General features: G+C 51.1%; 1 protein-coding gene across 1 annotated transcript; it reads right to left on the bottom strand.

Annotated features, from left to right (window-relative positions):
* Positions 1-609: 609 nt before the first annotated feature.
* On the bottom strand, positions 610-15,030 carry PLA2G6 (phospholipase A2, group VI (cytosolic, calcium-independent)). The gene is made up of 16 exons (XM_010073274.1): positions 14,822-15,030; positions 14,082-14,297; positions 13,081-13,261; positions 11,556-11,743; positions 10,217-10,313; positions 9,103-9,285; positions 8,784-8,892; positions 8,025-8,177; positions 6,324-6,414; positions 5,473-5,636; positions 4,815-4,965; positions 4,497-4,633; positions 3,704-3,858; positions 2,787-2,954; positions 1,585-1,658; positions 610-1,055 (listed from the first exon to the last, which is right to left on the bottom strand). The coding sequence occupies exons 1-16, from the start codon at positions 15,028-15,030 to the stop codon at positions 914-916; spliced, it is 2,418 nt and encodes an 805-aa protein (XP_010071576.1). The 3' UTR covers positions 610-913.
* Between the last annotated feature and the right edge of the window lie 103 nt (positions 15,031-15,133).

Genomic DNA, 15,133 nt, shown 5'->3' with positions numbered 1-15,133 from the left:
TAGTAAAAAAAAGTAAATCCAGATTGTCACAGGGTGAGCTTTTTTAGTGGTAACTGATCTTGGAGCACTTCCGTTCCACATTAAGAATAAAGAGAAACCATCTGTCTACCAAGCCAAGGCTATTGTACCTCATCTTGAGCTTGCTGTGAGTAAAGACAGGCTTTCACATCTCAGTCCTTGAGCAAAGCGTAGCACAGCAAGCCAGGTGGCATGAAAACAGTCTTGGGGGGGTTCTGCTCCCACCCTGGGCGCAGTCAGTACTTGTGCTGCCAGCCCATCTTGGAAAGGAAAGGGGAAGGTGCTACAGAAGACAACAGGCTCAGGAAAGGATCCCCCTTCTCCCAAGGCCAGTCACAACATTATGCGTCCTATCTACTGTGAAAAGTTGCAGCGTTTCTGCTCCCTTTCAGAGTGTGTTAAGGGAAGAATAATCCCTTTTCCCCATACTATACACTCCAAAACACCTTGGTGCCAGTGGGCCAAGTAATCCCTGAAGCTTTATCTGGCCTTGGCCCATTCCATGATGTGGGAAGGTGCACGGTGCTTTGTCAGTCAGGACACAAACAGGAGACAGACTCCAGCAGCTACAGCTCAGGACAGGTAGCTGGGGGCTCTGGCTTCTGGGAAGGGCTGTACCGTCAGACAGCAGGGCAGCAAAACCAAGCACAGCAGCAGAGATGGGGTTACAGTATGAAGATAACTGTCAGCATTTCACAGCTGTCTGGGAATACATAGGTGTGTCCTAGAATACACGTGTATGTGCACTCTTGTCTATCAAATATCATTAATTCCTCATTATTAGTAGTAGTAGTCCCTCCCCCACCTCAACATCTTGGTTCAAGGGCAAACCCGAGCCATTCCAGGGTCTGCTGCTCCTTGCCATGGGGATGCTGAACAGGAACCTCCGGGTCGGTCATCGGCAGAGATGTTGCACCAGCTGCTCAAACTGCTCCCGCTGCTGGTAGATGTAAAGCTGAGTGTCCCAGAGAGCGTTCACCAGCACAGTGTCATTCACCTCGTCCAACATCACCTCTGTGTGCAGCTGAGGGCTGAGCCTGCATACAGCAAGACAGCATCACCAGCTGGGGACAAACACGAGCGTAACAAGGCAGCAAGCGTGCCAAGCACAAGACTTGCACTGAGTGGCTCCCGCCATCCTGGGCGTTCACTTCCCCTTATCTAGCAGGTTTGCAGAGCAGAGGCCTTCCCCCTCCTTCAAGGCACAACCACACTCAAGGCTGAGACTCAGTTCAGCAACTGCACCACCTAGGGCCTGAGCCTCACAACATGCAGTGCAGGGTGGAGTACGGCAGGATGCACATCGCCTAAGGACCCTGTCAGACAGCATCCCCCCAGCCCCCACTAACTGACCACAGACAAGACACGCTCAGTGCATCAGCTCACAGAGCGGGCCATGGCATCCCCCGGTATTCCACTGAGGCACGAGGAGAGGGGGCTGGGGGACAGGTCTGGGCAGGCATGGTGCTGGCGGGGACATGATGTGGGATGACGCATGCCACAGCCAGGTCTGAAGTGAGAGGGCTAAAAATAAGTCTGTGCAGAGAGCAGAAAGGAAGCTCCTACCGGAAATATGGGATATCAGTCATCTCGCACCAGGCCCTGGCACGATCCACAGCTGGGCCATCTGCGTCAGTGCACTGCCGGAGAAGCAGACCCACAGTTAGAGCCCAACTGTCACTCTACTCTGCCTGCAAGAGGCTCCCCTGGCAGCAAGTTGAATTTGCACAAGTCACAGAGGGAGATGGAAAACCAGGAGCAAGGGCATCCTGGATGACAACATTCACCACCAAGAGTGGGGTGGCTTTTGTCTGTTTGGTTTTGTTTTGTTGTTTTTTTTAAGAACAAGGCTCCTGAATCCTTGGGACACAAGAAATTACACCCTACAGATCCTCCATCCATCACAGCACCGAGTGGATTCCCCTAAAGAAACCCCCAGGATGATCTGAATCACAGCTTCCTTGGGATTTCACCTCTACCCGTTTCTGTCCAAGCCCAGTACCAGCAGAGCCTGTGATTACTGCAGGCTTTCTGGGCCATCCTCAGATAGCTTTCCGGGAAGCCCTGAAATAAAGGACCGCTCCGGGTATTTTCTGGCTTTAGGAAGCTAAAAGGAGATAAAGTGACAGAATTAAGATTACAGCCAGAACCTCAGTTCTGATCTTTTGGTTTTCATTCATTTGGAGTGTTTTCCTGTACAACATTTTATGAGCTTCCTTCTGAAACATTCAAGAACATATGCCTATTACATACACCTAACCACAGCTCTGAACTATGGCTTTTTATTAGTGATGCTTACACTTCTCTACATTTACTAATTTACCCAGTGGTGATAAGAAAGCTTTTCTACAGAAAAATGAATTGCCATTTTCCAAGGTGTGATTTTTTTTTTTTTTTTTTGGTCTAGGTTGCTCAGATGATAATCAGCGCTCCCTGGAAAGATAGAGTTTCACAAACTCAAATGTTTGCATGCATGGAACATGCAAATGTTCCTAAGGATCACTGACTACTGTCCTGTCTGTAACTCCTTTCAGCTGCAAGAATCTCCCTTGGAACTCAAAACCCCAAAGAGGTAGACAGGACCTGCTGTGCTCCCGCAATTCTTAAGTTACCCACTAAGCCCATTCCTTGAACTGGCCATGGCCGGAGCATTTCTGCGGGAATACAAATTTTCTTCCAAAAGGAAGAAGCTGAAGACTGGAAACGTTTGCTCCCTCCCTGCAAGCAGCCCCACGGATCTTCCCCCATCCCCTCTTCCCAGCACTCACACAATCCACCACCATCTTGCCGAGCTCCCGGGCCCCAAAGACGGTCTTCGCCAGCTCCCAAGGGTTGGAGGGGCGGAAAACATCCACAGAGCTCACTGGGACCTGCGGAGGCTTCCCTGTCCCCAGGGAGACCACCAACCCCAATTTTCTTACTTTCTCCCTCTGACCCTGTGGAAAAACAAAAGATTTGTTTGCAAGGATTAACAACTAATGCAGAGAATGTCTGCAACAGCAGTCTTGGGGAAGCTCTGAAAGTTGGGGCAAAAGGCTCAGTAGCCTTTTCTTTCCCCCGTCCTTCCCCTTTAGTACCGTCTGGTGAGACAGGTATAATCCACGTGACTTCAACAGTTGCACTGTTCTGTCCCTTACACCCCTGGCTGCACACAAACCCATGGGATCACCCCAAAGATGAGTTCTGGGACCAGATGACTGTGAAACAATTCAACTCTTTCAGTCCCTTTGGCAACACACCTCCCATTCCAGGTACAGGGAGCAGTAGCTGCCAGTAGTTAAGTCATCTTTCTGAGAAACTTGCCACACCACAGAAGGCATTCACTCTTGAGCCTTGCAGAGTGCCCTACCATTGTCTTCTCCATTTATTTTTGGGCAGGAAAAGGCCCTGCAGAGCTGCATCAGGGGCCACACACAACCATCAACTGAATCATTCTTGCTCAAAGTAGCAAGGACAGGCTGATGGGGCTGCCTCCCTGTCTCACACCCTTGTCAGAAGAGGTATTTCACCTCTGAGCCACCATTCCCAGCGCATATCCCCCTCCATACACTCCCTTCTAGGGTGCTGCACTGCTAACTTGTTTATCCACTAGAGAGGCATCCACTCCCAAACCCTCTTCCCCTTCAAGGGAGGCTCAGTAGCCAATAAAACCCCAGTTACCAGTCAGGGACAGGATTTCCCTCACCTTCTTGATCAGCATCTTGTTGTACTCATGGATCTCCGCCATGGCATCAAGGGTCGGGTTGTTGGCTAGCAGCCCGCCATCCAGAAAGCGGCCTATCGGCCGGAAATAAGTGGGAGCCGCACCACTGCAGCGGGCAGCACGCCATACAAGTTGGTCTGGAGAGAGAGAAAGTATATGGCCTCTTGCAGCAACTTTCCTGTGTGCAAGAAGCACCTCACCTTCACCAACACAAAGCAGGAGGGCTTGCAATCCCAGAAGACCCTGCCCTAGATAGTTGTGCCTCTTTCTTCCAACAGTAGGGCCTCTGCTTGGATGTACAGGATGATTTTGTGGGGCTTTAAAAGATGTTCTCATATTCTTTCTACATACCCTGGGTCAAATTCACTCTCTACCAGCTTTATTGCTGCTACTTCGATGGTGAACCAGCTTGCTAGACAAAGAAAGCAGCAAGCTGAAGGGGGCTGCACCTGCTTCAGTTACACAAGCTTTCCTATGTTAATCTACTCCTGAGAGCCCAGGGAAAGGTACTGACTGTACGCAGGACCCCTCTAGCAGACCTCTTCCTCATGAACCTCTGTAGTGAGCCCCCATTCTTGATACAAGAGAAGCCAAGGGAGGAAGAGAGAAAACAGAACCATCACTTGGATCAAGCTACAAGTCAAGATCAGGGATGAGCCACTGCTGGGACACCCCGATTTTCAGAGCAATGGGAGGAAGAACAGGAAATTTTCTGTCTCCAAGGGACAGCCCCCTCCCCTGCCAACCAGCTGGGCTGCTGCGTGCCAGCACTCACCTTCTGGCTGAGTGAGTGGTTTGAAAGATGCAGTTGTCTTGTATTCAGTGGAGGTTTTTGTCTCTGGTACGGGGTAATTCCGGAAAAGGTGGAGCTCAGCTGGCTGCCGGTCGCACAATGTCCCTGTCACCATAACCCTGGGGAAGAAGACATGACAGAATAAGAGTAAAATGGAAAAAAAAAGTACTTATGGCTTCAACAGCTTGCACATCACAGTCCTCCAGATCTGCTCTAAGTAGAGGCTGAGCATCTCTGCTGAGAGGGGTCTAGAGCACACTCAGGAAAGCATCAACGAGCACAGCCCCAGGCAGGACTTACTTGGGTTTCTGGACATCTGTCATTTTGGTGTTTTCCCCAAATTCCTTCTTCAAGAACTCATCCAGGGGCTCTGACTCGTAGGGCCGAGAGCCCCGGAACACCATGTCCTTCATGCGGAAGTACAGGCAGCGCATGTAGTCCATGGACTTCCCTGAGACAGGCAACAGCATCAACAGGAGCAGGGGGTGGGAGGAAGAGCAGGCAGAACAAATAGCACATCAGAGCTGGGACTTTCCAGGACCAGCAGGAGATGGGAGGTGCCACTCTCAATCCCATCCCCTTCCCAGGCTGCCTGTCATCTGCTCAGACTTCATCAGCATGACTGGGAAGTATTAAAGGCAAGCTTGAAGCATAGTCTCCCACTACCAGAAAGTGCCGATCACCCGGTTATGAAACCTCCATGGAGAGAGAGGGAAGAATTGCACTCTGACACCACACGCTTCCCAAAACCCAGAAGGCTGCTTAAGGCCAGCTGACGTGAGAAGCAAGCACAAAGCCAGGCCTATGCTTTCCTTCATTAACATCCCTTCCCTCCTTTGGCAGGGACAACAAATCTCAGTTGGGACTCAGAGAGGAAGCTCCCACCCCACATCTGCTCCCCACAGAGGAACATTCAAGCCCACAAGAGCGAAAAACCCATTTGTTCCCCTGTCCTCACCGTGTACAATAGCCAAGGCCAAGATCCCCCCAGTGCTGGTCCCTGCGATCCAATCAAAAATCTCACGAGTGGGACGGCCCGCAGCCTTTTCAATAGCCAGGAGGAGCTGGATGAGTACCAGGCCCCGGATGCCCCCTCCATCCAGGCACAGGAGGCGGTCGTGACTGGAGAGAGACAGAGACAGATGACTGGAAGCTGTGGGACAGCTTAGAAATCACAGCTCACCACATGGGAACACGGCCCTGGGGATGGGAAAATATGCCAGTAACAAGAATGCTGCTGTGGATAGCGTAATTGGTGAACAAATAAATCCAGCAGTGATTCCTCAGACGCAAATAAGACTGGACATGGTCAGATAAACCTCAACAGAGCTGGTGCAACACCACTTTTGCTTTTTTAGCCATCTCTAACCTCTACACACAAGCCAAAAACCCATCCAAGACTCTTACTACGCAGTAATGGATATTGTGTTATAAATAAAAAGCAGATAGCCCTCAGTTCTTGCTACCAGCATTTCAGTGCCACTCCTCCCTCCGCTCCTAAGTGGGTGAGCCTCAAGGCAGCGGGTGGAGATTGGGAAATCACGAAGCCAAAACAATGCCTGGCGCCCAGCAGCAGAGGGAAGGAACAGAGCAGGGGCTTCACCTGCTGAGGTCAGGCTCCACTGCAGCTCCAGGGCTGCAGGCAGGAACAGGCTCAAGTTTCTAGCAAAAAACTGCAGCATCAACCAACACTAAATAATGTCAGCTCTGAGGATGTCACCTCCATGGGTGTGGGTGGGGAGAATTCACACACACAGCTTTCACTTTCAAGTTGCACAGGAGCCTGGGCAGAAGCTGTTCCTCACTTACTTTCTTCTACCCTCAGGGGGCAAGTCCACAACATCTGGTGCCTTCAAAAACTGTCCAAGCGTTGTGGAGACATACAGAAGGTCCTTGTAACCTAGAGGGTCATAAACACGCAAAAGGAAAAAAAAATATTACTTTTTATTCTTATGAATTATTCTTCCTAGTTTCTCTCTACCCCCAGAAAGCTTGGTCAGGGTACCAAAACCTCCCATCCCTGCAGTAAATCTCTTCCACCATAATAAGACAGAGAACATCCAAATCCCTTCCCAATTGAATAAAGCTCCCCACAGGAGACACAGGCCATCTTACCCATAGTCACCAGATAGCTCCCCCCCCGGATTAAACTCTGCACCAAAGAGGAGAAACCCAGTCCTTTAGAGCAGGCAGCTGGAGATGCAATGGCAAAGACAAAGGATTTGTAGAAGCAGATGATGAGCACGGTAGGTGAGAGAGAAGGCAGAGCCTAGCAGCGTGCCCACTACGCAGTTTACTGCAAGCCGTAAGATAAAACCTATATCTACTCCTGCGAGGTAACCTAGACAGGAGAGCTGTGGGGACAGGGTGGCTTGTCATTACCCCTCAGCTGATATACACCCAGGCCACCCTGGGCGCAGGGCACCAATCCAGCCTAGGTGAGAAGTCAGCCTGCAAAACCAAAAGAAGAAGGAACAGGGGGAGAGAAGTTAAATCCTCCTGACAGAACCTAGGACAGAGGGTGGCTGTGGATGACAATGAATGTGGTGAGGAGTCTCTTCAAGGATCAGAGTCTTGAAAGGGCATTGCTCTGTCACTGCATCAAAGATGAAACTAGAGGGGTTGGCTTCAGAAGGTCACGGGGAGAAGAAAATCCTGCTATCACCAGCGAGACTTGTGGTGACACAGATGCACTCCAGGGCCTGGGGGGAGGTCATCCTCTAGCCCCAGAGAAGTGGCTTTGCAAAGGAAACCACCAACCTGTGGGGAAGTGGACCACAAGCAGCTCTTACTGTGCCTGCATGCCCCTCTTACGAGGATCAGAGCCTCTCACAAAGTCAACTCACGCACTGTCCAACTCTCTAACCCCTCCTGCTGCCTCTGCCCGAGTTCTGGAGCTCCCCAGAGGAGGAAAGTCCAGCACCTAGAGCAGACCCACGAGCTTAGTCACACAGCCTGGGCAGTACAGAGCACAACCTACAACACAATCCTGTGTCCTAAGGCAGGCTTTTCCTATACATAACATAAACCCCATGACCAGGGTTGCTTATCCTTGGGCTTCATCCCTTCTCTCTCACAGCTGCTCGCCTCCAGGATCTGAACAGGCAACACTTCTGACTTCCTTGTGCCCAGCACAACACTGGGAGGTCCTCAAGACAGACCAGCAAGTACCTCCCCTTCTGTCCATGACCCAGTGGATAAAGTACATGCAGGTAACTAAGTCCTACACCTCTTCCAGAGGGGTGGGGGAATCAGTCTTCCCTTTCCTTTTTACAGAGCTGCATTGTGTTGGGTCTACAAAACAGAAGTTTAGAGTACAAGAGTTTAGAGTACACACACAGGAAAAGCAGAGAAAAGAGATGGGATCCTACAACAGCTGTATGAGGACAGAGTCACCAAAAACTGAGACAGGAGACAGTCCCCAGAGCACAGCCCATCTGAGAGGAAACTTGAGACAGCACTGTGAAGCAAGAAAGGAGGAGAGCGAGGGAGGGCCAGGGAAGGCTTTACCTAAGCTGTTGAAGCTGCTCCGCGAGGAAGGTTGGCCTTCCAGGAAGAAGGAGGAGGTAGATGGTGCCAGGCTTGGGGAGTCAGGGATGGGTGGGTGGCAGCGTTCGGTCCCTACAGTTTGCAGCAGGTCTAAGAGCACTTTCCGGTTTGCACCTTAGGTGACGAAGGGGGAGTCACAGATCAGAAAGAAAATCAGAGCACGCACACGCTGGAGGGGCTCTGCTAAATCCACAGCAGCCATGACCCTCATAAATCCTCTGGGATGACCCTGGGAAGGGGAAAGCATGTCCTGGGTATCTCCCCCCTAACATCAGGCAGCAGGACTTGTGCACAGCAGGGGTACCCAATGCTGTGCAGCTTCAAGGGTGCATGCCACACACTTCTTGCCACTGAAGAACCACCCGTGCCTGCTTACACCTGGGCGGTTCAGAAGCACTGCGGTTCAGCAGCACTGTGTCATCCCGTTGTGAGCCTGCAGTGCCCAACACTGTGGCTTGAAAGAGGGGGAGTGCGTGCCAGCTTTTCCTCTTGCATCTCTGTCTCATAGGAAAGAAATTAATCAAGGGCTATTAATACAAAGCCTACGCCACTAGCTCAGGAAGTGCCTACCCTGTGAGCAACGAGAAGCTGGGAAAGCATGTTGGAGAAGCATCACCCACACGTGGCGTGTTCTCACCTCTCCCCAAGACTCTGTTTTGGCCACCAAGGGGAGACAGCATGCTGGATTCACCCTGTAAGGCTGCTGACATGCTCCCTCACCTTTGCTGCTCCTGGCTGCCAACAGCCCTGGTGTCTCCCCAAAATCATTGGGGATCTCGACATCTCCTCCAAACACAACAATCGCTTTGATCATATCCAGGTGGTCATGCTAGGGGACAAGAGAAAGTTCAGTCAAGAGCCATGGTCCCCTTGGCTACATGATTTCTCATTCCCTCCATCCTCTTTTCACTAGCCAAAATACCCACAAGGGATCACTCCATGAAAGACAACAGCCAGAATTTCAAAGAAGTCTGTCCCTGCCTCAACCCTTCAAGAAAATCCTCTCCCTCCTTCCCAGCAGCCTCTGCAGAAAACTTACCTTCATGGCCAGGTGCAGCGGTGTGTTGCCATCCTGACCTCTGGCATTGGTGTGAGCTCCATGTGTCAGCAGTACCATGGCACAGTCAAAGCGTCCCCTCTTGACCGCAATGTGCAGAGCCATGTCAGCCGTCCGGCTGGTCAAATTCACCTCTGAGCCATACTCAAGCAGCAGCCGTGTCATCTGTGCCCAAGCGTGCACGTGCCAGGTCAAGAAGAGAGAAAGCAATAGTGAGGACAACCACCTGGGTGCTCAAATGATCCAGGTCTCATGGCAAGCAAAGCAGCGGAAGAGGAAGGAGCCTTAGCATGGAAACAGCTGCCTGGCAGATGCCAGATGCATTGCTCAAAGCACTGGAGATGGCGTTTCTGTGTCTTTTACCACAGAACTAGTTGATGGTTTCACAATCTCGCTAGAGCTTCTGGATGTTTTGGGACTTATATGCAAGTGTAGCAACTGGCTCAGAGCAATGGAATAAAAACATTTCCTACTCAGGCCAGAATCCTTGCAGACTGGAGGGAAAAAGGTTGCTTTTTGATCTTCCCTTTATAAGCCAAGCTGATTTATATCTGCTCCGAAACTCCACCGGACATTTCTGAGAGGGATGTGATACTGCAGGAAGAAAAACAGTCCTGCCATAGGAACGTCCTCTGCTTGCAACGAGCACCATTCAGGTGCTCTAGCATGGCATATCACACCCCTGATCTGCCCCTCTCTGGCAGAAGACAGACCAAAACCCACATGCCACCACCCTGTGCCCACCTCACACCCTCCCTGCAGTTTTCAAGGCATCAATCTGCTTCCTTCCATTAAGCTGTCAGTAATGAGAAGAGAGCTCCCCCCAGGGGTAACAGTAACACTGCTGCAATTCCCCAATGAAAAAAGAAGAGGGACAAGCTGGCAGTTTGACAGCCAAGGACGACATCCCACCAGTTTGTTTCACTGCAAGGCTCTACTGCTCCGTCCCCTGTGGCAAACAGCACCGATCAGCACAGGGCAAAGAGAACTGAGCACCGAGCTGCCGGCTGGGCTCTGACACTCCCCAGCTCTGCACATGCACTCAGAAAAGGGAGAAATCAGCAGCAGGCCCTCGTCACAGATGAGCTCCATTTACCTCTGCGTTCTTTGCCCAGTGCAGTGGAGTGGCTTCATAGCACGGGTCCTTGGAGTGAACCTGGCTGGCATCCACCTCGAGGATGGCCTGGGCACACCTGGCAAAGACAATGAGATAAAGGGATAGGTGGCTGCTGTCTTGACTCAAGACCTCCACTCACATCAGCACCTGCCTCCTGCCCAGAGCCTTTCAGGAAACCCTTCAGCAGCAGCAGGCTCTCTGCAACACCTGCAAATTCCCGGGCTGCAGTTTGGTTTTGCTCTTTTTAGAAAGGAAGGGCGCAACAGGAAGCATACAAGCAGCACGGCGTTTGGAGGAAGCAGGATAACCCCTTTGCAATTTCAAGTTGTGGAGCAACAACTGGGTGCTTCTCCAATACAGGAATATGGCATTTCTGGAAACTCTCATCACCCAAGGGGAAATTCTTCTCCCTCTCTCTCGGTGGCAATGTGGAGATAAAACTGAAATTGTTAAATACTTGCTGAAATTAAGAATCTGTGTACTCCCCTACGAGTTAAAAATCACAACTACTGTGAATAGACTAGTGTGGGTAGGTATACTTACAATACAAGCATACACTCTCCACTCTGAAACACCACCAAATAAACCATGCACAAAAGATTAAGCCCCATTGCAAACTGAGGGACCTCGGCACATTTTTGGCTCATGAATATGTCTCTAATGTTGGAAAGCACTTTTCAAAAAGCTGAAAAATTAGCTTTCAGCAGGTAGTGTTGACTTGAGAGCCCTATTTGTACAGCATGGACACTCTATGAAAATTAAGTATTATAAAGCACATACAAAGAGAATCAAATTTCTCCTGGGAAAACAAAACAGGGAGTAAACATCACGTCTGTTTTGATTCAGTTCCAGAATTAGTTATTAAGAGTCAAGAGTACCTTTGGCACACAAGAGACGGGAATAACTAGGCTTTGAAATGAAAGCTTATTAAGATCAGAGCACTCAAAGACAGACATACAGCAATTAGCAATACTATTTAAGCATCAGTAAATCATCTTCTCACAGCTCATTCTGAGAAAAAGTATTTCACAAACATTTTGTAAAACAAATCTGTGTCTTTCTCCTGATATCTGATACTACACAATATATAGAGAAAAATTCAGGGAAATTTTTTTTTTTCTTCTGAAAGTGTTTCTTTTCCACACCACCACTTCTCTGTTCTTTTGCCATCCCAGTGATGCAGCCGAGGACAGCACAGGACATCTTCCTACTGAGGACTGCCCTGAAAGGGTTCCAGCCTTGGGCAACCCTAAAGCAAGCAGACAGGCCCCCAGACTGCAGGAAGACTCCTGTTCTGGCAGCCCAAGTGGTTACTTGCCCCTTGTGGGAGAACTTCAGTGCTGTGTGGATGGGGTAGCCCAGCGTGCCCACGACGCTGCAGCTGGCACGGCATTTCAGCAGAGACCGAACCATGTCCTCTTTGCCCAGCTGACAAGCGAGATGCAGAGCAGTCAGCCCTTCATGGCTCAGGTGGTCCAAGCCAGTAGTTGGGGTTCTGCCCAGGAGCTGTGAAGAAGAGACGATAAATAAATAGACAGACATGGAAGAGCACGGTCTCTCTTCCCGAGTTTCGTGAACAGACTGTGGAGCAGTAGGTTCCTCACAATGCTACAGCCTGTCCTCTCCACCTCTGCTTCCAACACAGTAGCTATGGAAGTGCTCCTTCTTTTCTCTCCCCAAAGGGTTTATCCCTGCTCTCCGTGCCCTCTTCCTTTGGTCCGGGTGCTTCTCAGAGACCCCTCAGCCGAAAAGGGCTTGCACCACCTTCAAAAACACAGCCCAGCAGACTCCCACGGCCTCCCACCGCATGAGCCAAGCTCAGCCCAACCAAATGAGCTAACTAAAACTAGGAGTTTCCTCTCCTGCTGCTGTCCCATCAGTTACTGCAGACAGTCAGCAGTCCCAGGAGCTCAACCTCCCCTGCAACTCCATCATTGCTTTCAGATACAAACAGGATTCTGTTTAAAATATACATGTGGGGATATGCTTGAAGGAATTTTCCTATTCTCTGGTGAATTTTAGACCTGTTATCTGCTCGACTGGTTTATTACACAAAATATCCCACTGTCATATTGGGGAAACCCTGCAAGCCCTGGTGCACACAAGAGAGCGGGAATTTAGAGTTTCTTTTCTCTGGTTTAGCAAGGAATCAAAAGAGAAAAGAAACAAACAGGAGACAGATCAGACCTGGAAGAATTTCTGTAACAACAAGCCAAGTCACTGCCATCAGGGAAATAAAGGAAGAGGATACCTTTTCAATACAAAGGTCCTAACCTCCCTGGTCCACAGCATGGCAAGCCCCGATCTTCATTCCACCCCCATCATGCACTAGGAAACCCCGGGACAGTCTGGCAGGCAGAGGGAGAGCTGTCACAACACGTATTGGGCAAATGTGGGCGGTGCAGCCGAAGGAGAGAGCCAGCCTCATGCTTGTGCTGGATGCTGGAGAGGTGACAGACCTGAGGAACCAATGTGGAAAGCCACCCACACCCTTACAAACTCCCTGCTCAGAGGAGATGGAGAACAGATAGTCAAGGGCCTGAGGAAAGGCAGGATGAAGGCCTCATGCAAACAGCAATGAAGGACACTTTCTGAGGAAACTTGCTTAAGATCCCTGTTCCACTGCAGGGTGGAATCTGAAACATGCTTACAGGAAACAGCACCAGTAAAGGGAAAAGAAAGAGGCTGAAACTGGCCCTGGGCACTAACTCGATGCTGCAGCAGAGGGAACTGACTTTTTCCCCCCAGCCTGCAACCCTGGGCTATTCTCCTGTCTCCCTCCACACAGCATAGGGAGGACCCATTCCAGTCCCACTCCCCTCCAGCTTTGAAATCACTCCCACCTCAATGATGTGGGGGTTGCTCCCTCGCACAGCATAGTGGAAAACAGTCTCCCCGTTCCTGTCAGTAATGTCCACCCGCGCGTGGCACTCCAGCAGCTCCAGCAGGCACTCCATGTCTCCCTTGCGGCACGCAAGGTGCAGGGGGGTGCAGCCATCCTCACTGTCCGTGCTGTTCACACAGCTGCAAAAGAGGAGTCACTGTGAGGTCAAGGAAGGGCTGCAAAGGCAACGACATGCAGCTGCCCTGGGAGCTGATACAGAGGTACCTTCTGTGTCTGTGATGGGCCCAACTGGTATAAGCCACGACATTCATGGAAGCCTGTCCTCTTGCCAGGGAAGGAACACAGGGAAGGGCCACCAAGCAGCCCTGCCATGCACCCTCTCCCTGACCATCTGCTCCCTCCTCTGCCCCCCATATGGGAGCAGCTCCCGCTGCCCAAAGGAAGGCAGGACACAGGTTAGTCAGCAACCTGGTGGCAGTGCTGCCATTAGTCCCCTAACTCCCCACGAGTCACCCTTATCCTCAATGAACTTCCCCACAGAAAGAGAGCAAGGGCTTGTGGCCAAAAACCATTTCCAGAAAGACAGACTGTACCGCCTCTCTCGTGGTTTACCAAGTCAGCCACAACCCCCTCAGAAAAGCAATTCCACAATGGTTGTAAGAGTCTAATTAATGCCTCTAGTAACAGTTCAATCCTTTAGCTCAAACACCAGACCTCTGGGCTCTAACGTAAACAGCAGCAGGTTGAAAGCCCACCAAGAAGCTTGCACAGCAATCATCGGACCCCCTTTTCTACCATATCTGTCGTTCAGGCAAGACACACCAAGGCTGTTTGTCTTTCAAACTCAGCCTCTGCAGTAACCACAGGTGTTAAGCTCCCCCAAGCAGCAGCCCATGCTGCTGTGGTACATCAAACCAGGATACCCAAATCTGGCCCAGGCTGCCCTTCTGAGCTTATTCCCGGCGCCAGGCCCACGGGAGACCCCTCCCTGTCCCTTGCCTCAGAACTTGGTTATGCCGGAAGCTCTCACGACGGCCAATCTCCACTGCGATGTGTGCTGAGGACCAGGTGGGGTGGTTACGGAAGCAGTCACTGAGCTGCTGGAGATCCTCCAGCAACAAGGGCTGGCGTGAGCTCTCGTAGAAAGGGCGCAGCTGCCCAGCATACTGCTCAAAACGCAGCAGGGCATCTGTTTCATTGTCGAGCTGGAAGAGCCTGAGGGAAAGGCAAACACAAAGTTGGTCCTGCTCAAACCTCCACCACATATACCTGAGAGAAACAGTTCTTTTCCAAACATTAGTGATGGGCATTTTCCTATTCTTCCTTCTCTGGTGTCATACTTGTTCCAAGGGAAGAAGGGAGCCCACATCATTAGTGAAGAGCATCTTCTCTTCCTGAAGAACGTTAACTTTTGGGCTGAAGTATCCTGTGCCCCAGATTTAGCATCTGGGCTAGTAGTAACAGGCACGAGTATAAGTGCACATACCTGTGGATGTTCTGACCCAAGAACCTATTTCCCAGTTGCCTGTTTTCACAGTGTTTGGACTCTGTCCTGCCCTGTTCTCACAAGCTGTTTTGATGACGACTCCTCCACCAGCACAGACGAGGGCCTCCCACTCCTCATGAGCCCACCCGCTGCTCAAACACTTCACCCCACACCCACAGCCACAGAGCACTGCGGTCCCAAGACTGGATATTTCAGGTCTTTCGTTTCACACTTGAGTGAGTCTCTCACTTACCGGAAAGCAACCTGGGGGCTCTGGGGATTCACCAGCAGGCAGTCCCACGAGCGAGCAATGCTGTTCTTATACAGGGCCACCCTGCCATCCTCCCTCAGGCAGGTGTGAGCAGCATACTCTGCAGCCGACACCTCCTTCACCCGGTAAGGGTTCGTGAATATTTGGGTGACGCTGTTGATGGTATTCACCAGCCGCCCAAAGAACTGCATCTTTCTGGAGCCTCAGGCGGCCTCTCCCCCGCGCCCTGGGGGAAACCTGGCCCCAGGCTCCGCCCGGCCCAGCCCCTACGCTTCCCTGAACTGGGCGACTCGG

This window comes from Pterocles gutturalis, unplaced genomic scaffold (genome assembly GCF_000699245.1).
Source record: "Pterocles gutturalis isolate BGI_N339 unplaced genomic scaffold, ASM69924v1 scaffold23816, whole genome shotgun sequence".
In the NCBI taxonomy this organism is placed as follows: Eukaryota; Metazoa; Chordata; class Aves; order Pterocliformes; family Pteroclidae; genus Pterocles; species Pterocles gutturalis.
This window is presented reverse-complemented; position numbering and strand designations above follow the sequence as displayed.

Excerpts from the sequence above, each read along its gene's own strand:
- PLA2G6 (XM_010073274.1), bottom strand. The coding sequence starts at position 15,030 with ATGCAGTTCTTTGGGCGGCTGGTGAATACCATCAACAGCGTCACCCAA. Across the intron at positions 13,262-14,081 it reads CGGCATAACCAAGTTCTGAG|CTGTGTGAACAGCACGGACA; the intron begins GCAAGGGACAGG and ends CCTCTTTTGCAG. Across the intron at positions 8,178-8,783 it reads GGCAGCCAGGAGCAGCAAAG|GTGCAAACCGGAAAGTGCTC; the intron begins GTGAGGGAGCAT and ends TCGTCACCTAAG.